Here is a 17468-nt window from a genome sequence, read left to right as displayed (position 1 = left end):
TATGTTTATTTATTTGGGGGAAAATAGATACATTTTTAGATACATTGCAAACACTAAAATATATCTCATAATATTAATAATTTTAATAAAATATTAATTTTACTAAAAATAATATTAATAATAATTTGCATATATACAAAATATATATTTAATACATATAAAAAATATATAAAATAAAATATATGGGGAGATATTAAATATTAGTATTCATAAATATGCATTTAACATTGAAAAAACACGTTTCACAGGTACATATCATTTGATATATATAATAATCATTTCTAATCTGAACTAAAACAAATATCTTTCAAAACATATCTATATTTTATATAATAATCTAATAACTATCATATTGTATATATATATATTATAATATATATTATATTTTAATATATATACTATTTTTCATATTATAATAATTTTAATAATAACTATTTTTAATATTTTTTCCATGTGTGTTAAAGCTCGTTTTCTGCTGTTTTGCTGCAGTAATGCAGTAATCATTTTTGGCGACAGACAACAGTGTAGAAAAGGCTTCTGTAGGACAATTCAGTTGTTGTAAAAATGCCCCCCTGTCTGGACGGCTGTATGGTAGCTAGAGTTCAATTCGAAGTGCCCTAACTAGTGTGCGAGTGTGCAGGAACAGTCCTAACTGAAGAATGAAAGCTGTGTCTGAAACTGTGGCCTGTTCACTTTCCCCTTCATATGAAAGATATTTGTTTTAGTTCAGATTAGAAATGATAATGATTATTATATATATCAAATGATATGTACCTGTGAAACGTGTTTTTTCAATGTTAAATGCATATTTATGAATACTAATATTTAATATCTCCCCATATATTTTATTTTATATATTATTTATATGCATTAAATATATATTTCGTATATATGCAAAATATTATTAATATTATTTTTAGTAAAATTTATATTTTATTAAAATTAGGATGGGTGTGCCACGTGCACTAGGGCGCATCGTTTGTAAACTATTTATTGGGATCGTCACAGGGTCCTGAAAAAATGCTGCACTGTGTTATTGGACAGCACTCCAACATGGCGAACCCCACAGTAGTGCACTACAGAGTGAACGAGCACGGTTTCGGACACCGCCTCCAGTGAAAGTGCTCGCCGGTTGGTCGAGCCGTGTCACGTGCTTCACGTTGAACAGCCATTTTTTTTGTAAAACACAAACAACAAGAGGAGCGAAGAGAGAGAGAAACTCGCGGAGAGCGTTTTGGGTCTCGGAAAACAAACAAATAAACAAACAGTCGGACGGTTCGGTGCTGGTCGTGCACGGAGCAGCTGCAGAGCTCGGAGACGCACTGCTCGCGCTCGGTATTTGCCGCGAAGCACGTGCACGCGCACGGAGTGAGGTCTTACAGCGGAGAGGCTCGAGCTGGAGGAGATTTAGCTGGCTAGCTAGCCTGTGAATGCTAGCTAGCTAGCAGGCAGATATTCTTTTTGCGAGTCTTGCGAAACTTAAACAGATCAATAAAGTAAAGGTAAGGTTGTGTTTTTTTTCTCTCTGGTGTTTTAAAGTGTGCGGCGCTTTTTCCTGCTTCCGTCCGAGTTTCTCTGGAAGCGCCGAGAAACGCGTTTCGGTCTGTAGGCCTCGGATCAGTCCCCGGGCTCAATTTTGGAGGGCGGCCGCTTTAGAGCGAGCTAGCTACCCGCCGCCTTTTCTCTGTACCGTCGTCACTTACACGGAGCTTGCCCGCTTTGTCTGTTAAAATATAGCTAATATTAATATAAAGTCATGTAATTGTGATGTGAAGAGGGGTGAGAACTGTGCCAGCGTTGCTTTAGTTGTACAGTTACTTTTAGCTTAGCTTGTGTTAGCTTAGCCTGTAGCTTGTTGTTCGAATTGTCCGTTCCACCTTAAAAGAGGCGCCGTACGTTCAGGCGCTGCGCCGGGGCTACAGTACAGCTGCGGGGGCTTTTAAGGTGGAACGGAGAATTCGAGAAGAAGCTGAAATTGTGGCTGTTTTTGTCGCTCAGCTCGGGTGTTGAGTTGGGTTTGACTGGTTTATAATAGATAAAACCTGAATAAGTGATTAAATCGAGTAGTTTTGCATGAATATGTGAGGAAATAGTTAATAGAGTAACTTCACGTGCCGGTGGCTCAGCACAGGGTTGCATAACTTCACTTGCTGTAGAAGCAGGTCGTGCATTTGCTGTAAAATCACTATAATATTTTTGTTATATTCTTAATGTATTTCTAACTGCATGTTGTGAATGTTGCTCTTGATGTAAATGCACACCTGAGAAGTTACCTGTGCTTCTCTGTAAACTGCATATGCATGCACACTTGAAGGTCTTTGCATGGTTGAGTGTGAAGTGGTTCATTATAGAGAAAGGCATGGTGTGCAGTGGTCATAGGACGTTTGCAGAGTTTGCAATGCCAGGTTTCTTCAGATGTTGTTTTGTAGCCAACACCCTACATATGTCCCTCCACCTTAAAAATACAGCACCATGCTTTCACAGAGCTCTGGTGGAACCGTGTCTCAGGCATCAGGCAGCGTCTTCATCACCATTAGGTGAAGAACTTTCTGTGAGGGAGCTTTTAGAGACTTGACATCAGTGCACTTTAGTGAAAATCATGTGCATAAATGCGCAAGTGTGTAACTCGCAATCTGTGCCTTCTCTAATTGTCCCTTTGCACCTCTATTTTTGTTTTTCTTGCAGGTGGCAGAAATGCTGGAGGCGTGTTTGTAAAAGAACTGTGAAGGAAGAAGACCTGGGGAGAAAACGGAGACAGAAAGAGGGAGCGAGACCAGCAACAGTAGATCATACAACACAGCAGAGCTGGCCTGAAACACTTACTGATATCAATGCTGCCACAGTTTACTCACAAAGTCTAGTGTGTTATTTCTGGAATATTATATTGCTTAGTGTTATATGTGTATATATATATTATTTTTTTGAATACGATCGGACCGGAGCAGTCTGGGTGGTGTGCCCTTTTAGAGAGCGCTTACAGTAGGCTTCCTATTCCTCCACGTTCGTCTGCTATTCCTCTAAATCTGGCAGCTGTTAATCCACTCATACAGAGCTCTAAGTAACCAAGCCCACCTCAGCACACGGATACAGCACCACTGCACCTGCTCCCCTCTTCAGCCTGCTCCGGTTCAGTCCTGGTATTTGGACAAGGTAAGAAAGACCCGTCGTAGAGTTGTTTGTTTTTGTCCCACAAAAAAAAATCTATAAATAAATCTGCAGGGACTTTTATTATGGGGAAATCAACATGTTGCATTTTAAAATAAGAGTATGTCAACTTTAGTCCATTGAAAGGAACCTTTAAATTGAAGAAGAACCATTACATCACATTTATTTGAACCATTTAAAGCTTCTTCACTCATACATTTTTTACAAAAATGGTTCTTTATGGAACCATAAGTGGTTCTTCTATGGCATCGATTAAAGAACCAATGTTAGAAATGTGTGTGAAGAAATAATTTGTGATTATTTCTTTGAAATTTGTCACAAAATTCAGTGCTTTTACAGTACATGAAAACCGGGAAAATTTGATTTTCCGGAGGCCCAGTGCTGCTTGGGGAAGCTGTAGTTGTAATGCGTTTGCAGAAGAGCCCACTTCTGCTTTTGTTTTTAATGTGCTGTGTGCTTTGCGGGGGCTTCTTGGGACTAATACTTTGTAAGGATGTTGTAAATTAAAGAGGCATGAACTCATGATTTTACTGGCTTTTCTTTTTTGTTTTATGTCGACAGAAACTTTTGGAGCCCAGAGGACAAGGAGAATATGACTGCTGAGACGCTTAACTTCGGTCCAGAATGGTGAGTTTGTAAACAGTCTTTCTCCTCAGATGTGCATCTTGTTCCTTAGCCCGGCAGTAGATGTTTTGTTTGTGGTTTACTTCCCCATAAGTAGTATCTAAACGAGGAAGCAGATGTTTCCTGAGGTTCGGCAATTTAACAAGAACTGATTGAATGATTTCCCAATGGCACAGATGAGTTGAAGAGTGTGATCATGATAATCTTGTTTATATAGGGCTCCTCATTATTTCCCAAAAGATTCAAATGAAGCTGCGGCAGAATTTGACACTAGAACTGTGCTGGTCTGAACAGATGTGTTGTGTATGCTCTCCTCAGGCTCCGTGCACTATCCAGAGGAGGGAGCGTCACGTCCCCTCCTCCTTCCCCAGCAATGCCAAAGTCCAAGCTGGCCGAGTACCGCTATGGCCGCGAGGAGATGTTAGCACTTTATATCAAAGATAACAAGGTGAGCCACTGGCTTTGGTGTTCTTCTTTCAAGATTGCAATCAGTAAGGGTTATATTGAAGGGCTGGAACCGGCAATTGGCAAGAGTTTCATCCTCTATAAACGACAACGTTGTTGTTACAAATAACCAATAAAGTCCTGAATCTGTAAAAAATCTGTATTATAAAATTTGTATGGATTACTATATGTATGTCCCCATCCACAGACACTATGCCATCCATTGCTTATCTTAATGTGTGTTTAGGTCCCAGAGGATATGCAGGATAAGGAGTTTGCTGCTATCCTGCAGGAGGAGCCTCAGCAGCCCCTGGCCTTGGTGCCACTGACTGAGGAGGAGCAGGTGAGTTCATGGCTGTGTCCTGCTGAGTGGGACTACACTGAAGTCAGCAAAATCGCAGCAAGCAAATATGTTCACCCGTTTCTGACTATACTAATACACTATGGGTGTAATGGTTCCCTCTGAGGTGGTTAATACAGCATGTAGTGTGATAATTAATCAGTGTTAATGTTAGCATTTCAAATCCAAAGGTGAAAACGGGGTGAGATCAAGAATAGAGAGATTTGAAAACCAGCACCTGAGTCTTTTTCGCTATATGCGACTGCAAGAGGGGGAGGTAAAAGAGACAGTAGAAGGAGTGCTTGTGGGCAGTCAACATATTGCCCCCACCTAGCTTTATTTACTACCATAATAGTGCTGAGAAACGTGTCCCCTTTTATGGGTGGTGCTTAGTCATGTGGTTTGTGATCCCTCTTCTGTCCACAGAGGAACTTCTCTATGTCTGTGAACAGTGTGGCCGTGCTGAGGCTAATGGGTAAAGGAAGTGGGGCTCCTCCGGCAGGCGTGTCCAGAGGCCGCGGGAGCACCCGAGGAGGACGAGGTGAGTCAGCAGAACAACAAACACACAATTTCTTTCAATGCATCACAGCCAGCTATTCCATGTCGTGCAGTCTTGAGAGTGAAGTATTTATGAAGTGAGATTTGTGCCTTTGGTCCTGTAGGGAGAGGACGAGGTGAAGGAGGGTTCTACCAAAGAGCTGGTGATGAAGAGCTGGGTTTTGGCCGCAGCCGAGAGGTGCACCGCAGCCAAAGCTGGGATGACAGGTTTGTTACTGAGGGTTTAGTTTGAATGTACTGTAATTGACATTGTTATAGACAGACCAAGAAATACAGATATATAGAACTTATTGATCCTGAAGGACATTGCTGTGTCCTACACTTATTGAATGTCCTAATCAATTATAAGTTACGGCAGCTGTTTTTTTTTCCTAACCATGTATTTTGAGATTGTTAACAATCTGCGATGTGAAATATATAACGTGGTGGTGTGATGTGTTTCAGAGGGGAGCGGCGCTTTGAAAAGCCCATACGGCGTGAGGCAGGACGTGGAGGGTTTGAGGACGGTGGGTCAGGCAGGAAGGATTACACTCGTGCCGACAGCGATAACTGGCGTACGCTCCGCGAGGAGCAAGAAGAGGACGGGGGAGAACTGGGGGGCAGCTGGAGGATAGCGGGTGTCCGGCGTGATGGTACACACACACATGCTTACATGCACTATATGGACAAAAGTATTGGGATATAATCCTCTTAATCATTGAATTCAGGTGTTCGATTCAGTCCAGTTGACACGAGTGTATAAAATCCAGCCCCTAGCCATGCAGTCTGCCTTCCCATACATTATTCTCCAGGGCTCTGCTTTCTCAATAACTGCAGAGCTCCAAACCTGCTGTTAGAGCTGCAAAGGGGGGCTAATTCCATATTAATGCCTGTGGATTTGCACATGTTTAGGGCTGAGTTTGCCAGGAAATTTTGCTTACCAAAATAATTTGCTCTTCAGTTAGCATTGCATTCACTGTCTGGAAAAAGACCTTGAGCCATAGTCATATTTATGCAACCAACCCTGTGTGGTGTTCTGCGAATTACAATCTGAGGCCTTCAGGGTGTTTGATAATATAATTTTTTTTTTTCTCTCCTGTAAGACGGAGGCCCTCGCTCCGCCGGATGGCGAGACCACGGAAACGGAGAAAGCCGGAGAAGGAAGTTTGACTTTGACTTCCGGGACGGAGATGTCAGTCGGCGGAGAACTGGCAGCGAGGGAGGAGAAGAGGACCGGGATGGGCTGCCAGAGTGGTGTACTGACGAAGAGGAGGGAGAGATGGGCACTTTTGACTCTACAGGGGCTTTTATGTGTGTTAAGGTGGGTCTGGTGAAGAGCAGCAGCAGTTATCATTTCAAGGCTGATTTACACTTCTTCATATCTGTATATATCAAAGCAATGCTGATTGGCTCTCTGATTAAAAATGCACAATTGTCGAACACAGAGTGAAGTGTTATGGTCATGTGTGCGTTTCCTTTTAGAAGACATCAAGAGATGCTATCCCAGAGGACCAGGAGCTGGAGTTTGAGGCTCTAGAGGAGGAAGAGGAGGCTGGCCTGGAGAGAAAGGACAGCACTTCTGAGAAAGGTAAGAAGCAGTTTATGTGCTTGTCCCTCACGCCTGTATGATCATGCTAATTCAGCCACTTTGCAGAAGAGCGGTATTGGTTGGGAGGTCCTTTGTCCAATCAGCATCAACATCTGTAACATTACTGATAACTAGTTTGTGCTGTAGGGTGTGGAGTTACTGCATAATAAGCCTTATTTTGCCTTATTTTGTATTGTCTGATTTTAACTAAGGAACTCTTTATTCTTTTTCCAGACGAGGAATAAAGTACATCTGTGTGTCTAATCTAATCTGTCTACATTGTGCTTTTGTCTGATCTCCCTCATTCCTGCTTCTCTGTTTCTGATCAGCAGAGGATGCTGAAACTGGTGGAGTGTCAGAGGGAGGCGATGTAAAGGCTTCTTCTCCTGCTGCGTCTGCTCCTGCCCCCACTCGCCTCTTGGAGCAGGAGATCCCCCTGTTTCCTGTTACACTTCCCTTAAAGACCAGCCTCCAGCCTAGTGAAGGTACTCCGTCTGAAATATTATTTTTTTCCCCCACTGTGTAGCAAAAGTTGACAATCAGCGCAATGTAAAGTGAAGTGATCAGTCAGTGGTTTCACACCCTATAGTACACCTATAAATTTTAATAGATAAGTGTAACATATAAAGAGCAGCTATACTAAGTTTGGTCATTTTTATATTTCATACATATCATAACATCCTCTGAATTGAAAGAATGCTTGTGTGTTTTCCAGATGCAGCTCCAGTAGGGGGCAGCACTCAACCCAGTCAGAATTCCTCATCGGCTGTGGCCTCCTCTCCCCCCACTGCTGTTGTTGAGCTGCCGCCACCAGCGGGAGACGCAGAGGAGGAGGACGGCATGAAGCACCTTCAGCAGGTTAGTGGGTCCCACGCCATTGGTGTTGAATCTGCAAAGGGGTGCAGATCCTGACTGCAGGGTTTGTGCTCCTGCATTGTTGGAATGAAAGCCTGCAGTCACAAATGTGCAGTCTTCCTCTATGACCTACCGTTAATATTTCTTTTAATAATTCTTCTAATTTTTCTTGTGCTTGTGAGTCCAATATGCTCTACTCTGATATCAGCCCTACAAACATGGACTTTTTATTTTTTGCACTTTTGTAGAACAGTGTAGGAAAGTGTGGGACTTGACCTTTTTCCACGGTGTGTTTTTTCTTCTTCTAGGAGGCAGAGAAGATGGTCGCTTCTCTCCAGGACACTTCTCTGGAAGAGGAGTGTTTCACACAAGCACTTCAAGAGAGCCACAGTGCTGCCGCTCACAACCACACGCACCCTGCTGCGCACACACATGCCCACCCAGCCACACACTCTCTCTCACGCTCCTCCAGCGCCTTGGCTCTGACTCACGAGTCCGCAATGAAGTGGTTCTACAAAGACCCTCAAGGAGAGATCCAAGGTAAGCATGGATGCGCACGCTCACTCTCGCAGTCCTTCCTTCCTTTCTTTCTGGAACTTGTTTACTTGCTGCATAACCACAATGATGTCATAAACTGTGATTAAATGTTTTAATTATCATATGAAATTGTATTCTAGTCTGTGGAGTGTTGAAAAAATTTCATATCTTGTATTTTGAACATTTAAGAAATCCTGATTTCACTTTTTCCCCACAGGTCCATTCAGTCCAGTGGAGATGTGTGAGTGGTTCCAGGCAGGCTACTTCACCATGACCTTACTGGTGAAGAGGGGTTGTGATGAGGGATTTCAGCCTCTGGGAGACGTTATCAAGATGTGGGGACGTGTGCCTTTCTCTCCAGGACCTTCGCCTCCTCCCCTGCTGGTAGGAGAGAAAGAGAAATACTCTTGTTAGAGAGAATTTGTGTGTAATTTCTGTTGAGGCTTGTTTGGAGGGTATTTTATTCTGGATCTGGTTCTGTTAACTCTAATGTGTTTGTGGCTGTGGCTGTTTCAGGGCAACATGGACCAGGAGTTCCTGAAGAAGCAGCTAGAACAGGCAGCCACTGCTGCACTCTACCAACAGCTCCATGTCAGGTTCCAACACCTGAACAGGTCCGTGTCGGTGCCAGAAGCAGGCCCAATGTGGGACATGCATACCTCATCCACACAGCCGCCAGGTATACCATTCCTACCATCCTATACAGCACTTGCAGCAGTAAGTGGTCCTGTGTCAGTTCCTTACCTTAGCAATGTCCACTTATCTGTCTCTCCAGGCAGCGAGGCTGGTCTGTGGGACTTAACCATGAGTAACTCACCTCAGGGTCCAACTCTCGAGCAGCTGCAGAAAGTAAGGGCTTTGTTTTATATTGTTTTATTATTTTTTCTTTAACCCTCATTTGTGTTTGTGCTGCTTAATCAGACATTTTTGCATGTGTGCCAGCTCCAGCAGGAGAGGCGTGAAGCTGAACTCAGGGCGAAGAGAGAGGAAGAGGAGCGGAAGCGTCGGGAGGAGAAGAGGAGGCAGCAAGAGGAGCAGAAAAGGAGGGAGGAGGAGGAGCTGTACAGGAGAAAACAGGTAAGGACCTGAACTTCACCGGAGAGTGTGATTGCACTGCTGGAAACTGTTCTTCCTCTCTACAGTGGCTCCTGTCAAGGGGTGGATATAATAGGCAGCAGGTTAACAGTCAGTTCTTGAATATGTCGAAGCAGGAAGAATGCAGTGGTCCCGGTATGCAGTGGTCAGTACCTACCAAAAGTGTTCAAAGACAGGACAAGGGGTGAACCGGCGATGAGATCATGGGTGCCTAAGGCTCACTGATTGATGCTTGTTGAGGTCCCACCTCACAATTTACACGTCTTCTTAAAAGATCTGCTTCTAATATCTTGTTGCCAGACATCACTTTGAGAGGTCTTGTGGAGTCCATGCCTTTAAGATCTGTTTTGTCGGCACAAGGGGAACCTTCTCAATATTAGGCTAATGTTGTTATGACTGATCAGTGTAGAACAGCTTTGTAGTGTTATTTAACAACTTCTGTGGCTTTAAATTATTTACTTTACAATTAAGAATATTTCTGTATTCCCCTTATTTTTGTTTAATTAGCAGCATTTTTTTGTTGGTTATTCTTATTGTTAGGGTAATATAACTAAACACAGACACACTGACTGTCAGCAAGAATGGCTGAGATGCACGGATGTCCTGCACTGATGTTTAACAGCAGCTGTTTTTGTGGTGGTTATCCTGTTTGTTGACTTGGAAGAGGGAGACAGATGTTCCAACAAGACAATGCAAGATGCCACACAGTTCATTAAGTAAAATTGAAACCCACTGAGACCTTCTGTCTGTCTGTGTTGTTCAGCAGTGTCGTCAGCAGCAGGAGCTCCAGCTGCTGACAAAGTTGCTCCAGCAGAGCCAGCAGCAGCAGGCAGCGCAAGGGGGCTCTGGCTGGAGCTCGTCCCAGCAAGGACCTCTCTCTCTTGGCAAAGCCCAGGGGAAGAACTTGGGTCTGCTGGAGCTGGAGGCTGAGAGACTGCACAAACAGCAGCAGCAGAGAGCCCAACAGCAGCAGAGGGTAAAACACATGGACAGCAGTGTTCATTTAATGTGTTTATTTCACAGTAGAAAGTGGTTATGACAACTTTTAGGACACCTGCCCATTAATTGATCGATTGTTTCTTCTGAAATCAAGGGTGTTATTGATTGAATAGGTTCATATTGATCTGCTCCAGAGTGTCCTATTTTTTTGGCAGTACCCCTTTACATGGACCAGACAAGCTGTGTATGTGCGCATCCAACATCCTAACCTCACTAACGCTCTTGTCGCTGAATGCAATCAAATCCTCACAGCAATGTTCTAGTAAAAAGCATGTAGTAGACAGTTACTGCAACAAAAACAGGATCAGCTATTTTGATATTGTTTATTTTATTTTTGAATACCTTTGATTTCAGGGGACTCGATGAATGAGCAGGTGTCCCAATACTTTTGTCCATATTTTGTATTGAAATGTTAAATTCCTTCTCTCTTTCTTTCTGTAGCTGGCAATGAATCAGTGGAGTGACGGCTCTGTGGGGATGTGGACAGGGTCGGGTTTGGAGGGAAAAGGTAGCAGTGCCAGCATGGGTGGCATGTGGGACGAGGCGGTGAAGAATCAGACCAACCACCGAAACATGGGCATGAAGACCAGCCACAGCAGCCCCTCCCTCAGGTACACACACAGGCACACACTTCCCTTTCTCAGGCATCTCTATTATTGTAAAGTAGTTTAAGTACCGTCTGTTTCAAGTGCCTGATACTGTGCCTGTGCCACTTTATTAGGAACACGTGCACAAACACATTTCTTTCTTTCTTTATTTATTTATCATCAAACATTAATGAGTTAACATGTATTAATAATTTTCTCCATCTCTAGTGAGCAGTACATGCTGAACCGTCGGAAGCGGACTGAGGAAGAGGAGCGTCTGCTGAAGCTGTTGCAGGGAATGAAGCCTCAGGATGGCTTCACAACGTGGTGTGAACAAATGCTGCATGCTCTCAGCGCCTCCACCAACAACTCCTCTTCTCTGGATGGTAACGCTCAGTCTCTTGCACCTCATCCCAAAAGTACTGGATGAAACACCACCACCCTCATCGTTCTAGAGAACACAGTTCTTCCACTGCTCCACAGCTCAATGCTGGGGGGGCTTTTCTACCCCTCATAGCCTGGCATTAGGCATAGTGCCCATAGGTTCTTCTCTACAGGGGCTAAATGAGCTGTGTGGGTGCAACCTAAATGGATAAATCACTTCAGTAGAAGGGGTGTCCACAAACATTTGATCATGTAGTATGTGTTCAGTTGCCAGTATGCACTGTAGTTTAATATAACTGAAGACCTAGAAAGCACTGGGGTGGTACATTGGGTACACTAGTGTAATAAAAGCAAGTATGTGGTATTCACTTAAGGTTTTGTTTATGATGGTCAGATTTAATTAATTAATTAATTTATTTATTTATTTATTTTTCCCCAGTGGCCACAATTGTGACGTACCTGAAGGAGGTGGAGTCGCCTTATGAGGTTCATGACTTCATCCGCTCATATCTGGGTGACACCGTTGAAGCCAAAGAGTTCGCCAAGCAGTTCCTGGAGCGCCGTGCCAAGCAGAAAGCCAACCACCAGAGACAGCAACAGCAGGTGAGGCTTACACAAGATTGTCATTTGTTGTTCTTTAGGTTGACAGGTGAGATGTGCAGTTATACGACTGATCTGAGTTAGTTTAGATTTTTCAGTGAACTTCAAATCTGTTTATTAGGCTGCTGTGATCTGTGATGCCCTGTGAATTTTGTCTCCATAGCTGTCGAAGGAGGTTGCTGGGCTGAACATGAACTTCCCATTACAGGTAAGTGCTGATTCTTTCGCTCAGTGGAAATTTAATTTTGCAACATTTAACCATTTAGAGCTTAAATCTGCCTTTGAAACGTGTCCCAGTTATTAAAAGCCCGTTGTTTTTCTTAATTGGTGCGTTTCTCTATTTGCTTACAGTCCATGTTCCAGGCAGCACATGTGAGTAAAAGTAGCAGCATGTACGACAGTCAGGGTGGGAAAATGAAGAAGAAGCCCAGCATGATGCTCCACTCTGATCCCAGCATCCTCGGTGAGTGGACCAGTGTATCTCTGACACACACAGGCTCACTCCTGCCAAGTAATAATGCTCCACTCTGATCCTGGCATTCTCTGTGATGGCTTCATCACATACACTTCCCCAAGAGATTGGGCTGAGCAATAGTAGTAAGAAAAGGCCTGTTCTGATGTAATGAGGCAAATTCTCAGATAGTCTTGAGAGGGAAAGCAGTTCAGTTGTTCAAAGCTCAAGCCTTTGCTAACTACATGTACAAGCACACACACTACCTGTCTAAGTACACTGTTTCTCCAGATGTTTGTGGACACCTCATAAATTACTTACAACTACTGTAAGTTGCACCCATTTCTGACACACTGGTGCAGAAGGTCTAGTCTCTATATAGAGCCTAGTTAGTTGTAACAAAAGAAAACATGGGCAAAAGTATTGGGACACCTGCTCATTTGTGGATTCTTATAAAATCAATTGCTTTCGTTGGGGTAATTGTCTACTTTCTAGAGAAGGCTTTCTTCTAGATTTTGAAGGAGAATTGCTCTGAGAATTTGATTGTATACACTGTGTGTGTGTGTGTGTGTGTGTGTGTGTGTGTGTGTGTGTGCGCACGCTTTAAAGGCTTTCCAGCAATGTGAAGATCTTCTTAACCAGACAAAGAACCAATTTCAGAGTTCTGTACAGAGCCATTGGCATTATTAACAGACCCGTGGTCCAAGATCTGACCTGCAGGGCTAAGTTTAGTGCGCTCTTTGAAAGCGGCGTACTTCACTTGTGTGAAAGCTAACGTCCTCTGTGTTCTTGTCCCTGTGCAGGCTATTCGTTCCTGGGCTCCGGCGAGCGGATGATGCTGGGTGAGCTGGAGACGGTGGAGGATTACTGATCCAGCAGAGAAAACCTACTTGAGTCTACCTGAGGCCTTAACCTGGAGCAAATTAGCAGATGAATGTGCACTGCTCAGTGAGAGAGAGGGGGCGAGCCACATACGTCAAACTCCCTCCTCTCTCTCGCTCGCTCTCCCTCTCGTTCTTTCTCTCTGCCTTTCAAAATCTCCTCCTCAGTCACCCAGAGGAGGGGAGCGAGGCATGAAGAGAGGAATAGAGGGGGACTGTGTGTGTGTGTGTGTGTGTGTGTGTGTGTGTGGTTGTGTGTGTGTGTGTGGGTGGGGGGGTGAGTTGTGTGTGTTTCACACCTCTTTCAGTAAGCACCTTAACTAAGCTATTGCACTTTATTACCAGTTTCAATATTTGAAATGGTGTTGTTGTTTTTATAACAATGCAGAAACATGTGAATATATTGTTGCATATATTATGTGTAGAATATTTGTATACAAACAAACGAGCGCTCATGAATTCGTCGTTGGGAAAGTTCAGAATGGAGAATATGGTGGCATTTTTTTGCCCCCACTTATTTGAGGGGGGAAAACGGATCCTCTCTTGAAAGATAAACACTGTTTTGTTGTTGTTGGGTTTTGTTTTTTGTTTTGTTTTTCTTAAGAAATATAAAGCTATAAAAATCTGAATTTAAAAACTTGAAGATTTGCACTTGTTAAAAAAATCCTAAAAAAAATTACAAAAAAAGTTTAGATTAGGTTCTAGAGGTTTTTTATTTTTTTTGTAAGCATGATTGTAATAGACTGCGAGAGCGCGAGAGTGAGTGAGAGTGTAATGTGAAGAAAAATCTGCACAGAGTTTATTACGATGTGTGTAAAAGAAATGCCATGTTTTTTATTTTGTTCAATGACAATTTTGTATTTCATTAAGCATGTATACTAAAGTGTGTGTGTGTGTGTGGAAGAGTGTGTGAGAGAGAGTGCTCACATGTAAATAGGTTCTTAAAGAGACAGATTGGACAATACAATGTTGTGTACCAGCGTTTCCAAGCCAAATGTGCGGTTGCAGTTCCACACACGGCCTGCTGGGGGGCAGCGTTTTGCTTGGTCAGTCTGTGGTGCTGTATTGGCCTGTTTTTTGCCTCTATATTTTCGGTGGGCCTGTGGGATTGTGTCGGAGAGTGTAGCTTAAATGTTTTATGAACACCATAAAACTGTGTAACTGCGTTATTACCCTTGTTTTCTCACCCTCGACCCGAGGCGTTCTCAGCCCCGAGGCCAGGATGTGAACTTATTGCCTTTTTGTGGAGTGAGTGTGTGTGAGAGGGTGTGTATGAGAGTGGCTAGTGTTCGGTCAGTCGCCATGATGCTGTGATCAGTGAGTGTGTATGAGAGTGACTCGTACTTTTTTGTTTGTTTTTTTTAAAGTTGTTGCAAACAAAGTATTTGAACTCGTATGATTTGGAGCACTTTCGAGGCTGCTACCTTATTGTATTTTTGTTTGTTTTTAATGTTCTTTGTTTTCATAGTTTTGCCTCTTTGGGAAGTATATTACGGATGAATGTATTCCTCAACAAAGCAAAATGTATAACGGAGCATCGCAAACGAGACAGAGCTCGACTTCATGCCGCGAGAAGCGGGACGTGCTAGTTTGCTAAAATGCTCTTCGATCAGAACAGCAAAATTAGGAGTGGTGCCTCCTGCTGCTTCTTCCAGAAATTTCTCCAGCGGCAGGAGCAGCGCAGCGAAAAACCCTCCAGACTCGAGGAGGGTCTACAGCCTGGCCAATCAGAGCCAAGGACCTGCGGGGTGTAGCATTATTATACTTATTGTGTGGAAATTAAGGATTGCATCCTTTTATTTTGTTTGTTTTGTTAAATTTTTTTTCCTGGTTTTTTTGCGCTTTTGGCCCAGTTCTTCATACCAGATAAAAAACAAACAAACAAAAAAAAACTAGGCTTGTGAAGACGAGGGCCAAGGAGTTTATTGGTACTTGATTTCGAGGAAACAATCCATGCTTTAATAGTTATTTTGCTCTTCGTTCTCCCTCTCGGATTATATTTTTGCAAAAATGAAAAATTTAAGAAGATTTTATGGAGCACGACTAAGAGGAACTTACAAAAGAACCGAGGAAAACAAACAGCCGATTAAGCTGCGTGCTCCTCAGGAGGTGGACATGAGGCCCTGCGGCCTCACCACGCTCTCCTCAAAGCTCCACTTGTGGAGAGATGGACTTCAGTACTCTTTGTCAGATGAAGGAAAGTCCTACACCATTCCAGCAGTGGCTGTTTGAATGTTTGACAAAAAAAGAAACCCTTTATACTAGAGAATTATTTTCAAATTGCCTTTCAGAGAAAGTTTTAGCGTGTGGAAGAACTGTGGTCGTCGATTCGTCCGGAAACCCAGAGAAAACTGAGTGTTTGGATTCGGACCCGGATTCGGCTTCAGGACCACCTGCTATTCCACACTTTGTTCTCATGGACTAAATCCCAGAGACTCGCCGGCTTCGTCCCTCACCATGGACAAAGATTCCCACGGCGGCATGACCGACCGATCCCATCGCAGATGATGTGGATCATAAACCCTGCAGGACCCGAGCAGGAAGGGCAGGTGAGAGTCACTTTGGGCGTTAGCACTGTGAATCAGACTCCGTATTTTAACCTTTGTTTCCATTAAAGAAAATGGTCAGGACTGGTCAGGAGCAGGTTTAGCTTAGCAGTAACTTTTAAGAGGCTTTAGCGCTCATTTCTGTTTTGTGTTTTGTTTTTTTTACAGCTCTTTTGGGGGGCGTGGCCAGTGCTCTACAGCTCCACTCTGCCCTCCGGTGGAGGACTTGATGTAAAGACAGACACCAGGATTCAGCTGCAGGCCTACATCCAAGGCCCAGTTTTTCCTTCTCCCTCTGAATACACTATATGGACAAAAAATATTGGGACACCCCTCGTAATTACTGAATTCAGGTGTTTGATTCAGTGCCGTTGCCACAGGTGTATAAAGTCAAGCCCTTAGCACACATCAGTGAAAGAGTTGGAGGTTCTAAGGAGCTCACTGAACTTCAGCGTTTAGAAGAGTTTAGGAGGAACCGCTCACAGAGAGCAGCTCAGCCACCGAGTGTCTGTCAGACCACGTAAAGTTGCGGGGTCAGGGCCAAGTATTGAGCTCAGAGCAGAGTGTGGGGGGGCCAGCTCCATATTAATGCCTATGGGTTTAGAATGGGGCGTCATGACAGCTCCTGTAGGTGGAATGTGTTGGTGTCCCAATACTTTTGTCCACATAGTTTGATCTCTCTCTCTTTTTCTTTCTTTCTTTCTTTCTTTCTTTCTTTCTCTTTACTTTAACCTTTTCCTTCTCTTCCTCTCTTGTTCATTAGACCAGGGATTCTCAAACCAGTCATCAGGGATTCCCAGACAGTCCCAACACTCCCAGCGCACGCAGTCGGAGGCGAAAAGTGGACCACTTCAGGATCCCTGAGGACCGGTTTGAGAACCGCTGCATTTAGACCACTGTCTTTCAAACCTGTCCTGGTGTGTCTGTGTGTGTGTGTCTTTGAAGGAGCTCCATGCGCACAGGCGCGTGTAAATAATGTAAATGAAGTCTTTGTTCCTCAGTTTGATTTAACCTTGTTTTTTCTTCTTTCTTTTTGGTTTGTTCTTCATGCCTTAACTGTACAGAGTAGAGCTACAGGGGACAGATTTAGCTGCACTCGCCAACACGCAACACCCCTTCATCAGATAAACCTGCAGACAGGTTCAGGATCACGCCGCTTGTTATTAAGGTGTGCGGCCGATTCTGGAGCTGGCAGACATGCATTCATACTGTTCCTCTGTTTAACTTCCGAGTGAAAACTGCAGCAGGTTTGAGACGTACGGACTAATACATTATCAGGTTTGCGAGACTAATTTAGCGTTAATGAAAAGGACAGAGTAGACCTCCCTCTTCAAGAGCCGGCAGACGAGTGGACGGCTGGACATGGGCGGGGCAGAGGGAGGGTGACCAGCGATTAAAGGCGGAGTAGTTCATTTTATTTGATTTATTTTTCCAGTTTTCTTTGAACAGATAAAACTATGTTAAACTGATAATAAAGTTTTTAAATGTTCAGTTCGTTTTGTGCTCTTCCTTTTTTGTTCAGTGTTTATAGTTCATACATATGCAATTATGCGAAAGTTGCCCAAATTACTTAATCTAAATAAATATATAATAAAAATCCATATGTAGACATGTATTTTTATACATTTTAATTACATTAATATAGCTTATTTACATGTGTACATTTATTTTATAAATGAGGAAATATTAAATAATATCTTATATTTATATTTTCCAATTTTATTGCTTTTATAAAGGGAATCCTGGTTGATATATGGGCAATATTACATGATGATATTATATATTATAATTCTACAAACTAAACATTTATTTTTTAATTTAATTGTTTAGTTTGT

At 43.2% G+C, this 17468-nt stretch overlaps 1 protein-coding gene across 6 annotated transcripts; it reads left to right on the top strand.

The window, feature by feature from the left end:
• The first annotated feature begins 1177 nt into the window (after positions 1–1177).
• Positions 1178–17124, top strand: gigyf1b (GRB10 interacting GYF protein 1b). Of its 6 annotated transcripts, none has more exons than XM_072658281.1 (25): positions 1178–1502; positions 2686–3150; positions 3727–3792; positions 4108–4237; positions 4481–4576; positions 5000–5114; positions 5236–5338; positions 5576–5763; positions 6214–6431; positions 6593–6698; positions 7031–7183; positions 7414–7556; positions 7862–8093; positions 8308–8474; positions 8607–8769; positions 8866–8939; positions 9033–9167; positions 9949–10161; positions 10626–10795; positions 11000–11157; positions 11595–11758; positions 11919–11963; positions 12107–12218; positions 13010–15636; positions 15802–17124. In XM_072658281.1, exons 3-24 carry the CDS (start codon positions 3758–3760, stop codon positions 13075–13077), a joined length of 2988 nt encoding a protein of 995 aa, XP_072514382.1. In that variant the 5' UTR covers positions 1178–1502; positions 2686–3150; positions 3727–3757; the 3' UTR covers positions 13078–15636; positions 15802–17124. The 6 variants fall into 6 exon arrangements, with proteins under 6 accessions (XP_072514382.1, XP_072514381.1, XP_072514380.1 ...); XM_072658280.1 differs by having other exon boundaries at positions 7028–7183; XM_072658279.1 differs by having other exon boundaries at positions 5000–5116; positions 5229–5338; positions 6596–6698; positions 7028–7183.
• The last annotated feature ends 344 nt before the right edge of the window (positions 17125–17468 follow it).

Source organism: Salminus brasiliensis, chromosome 16 (assembly GCF_030463535.1).
Source record: "Salminus brasiliensis chromosome 16, fSalBra1.hap2, whole genome shotgun sequence".
NCBI lineage: Eukaryota > Metazoa > Chordata > Actinopteri > Characiformes > Bryconidae > Salminus > Salminus brasiliensis.
The sequence above is the reverse complement of the archived record's forward strand: the minus strand, read 5'-3'. Positions and strand labels throughout refer to the sequence as shown.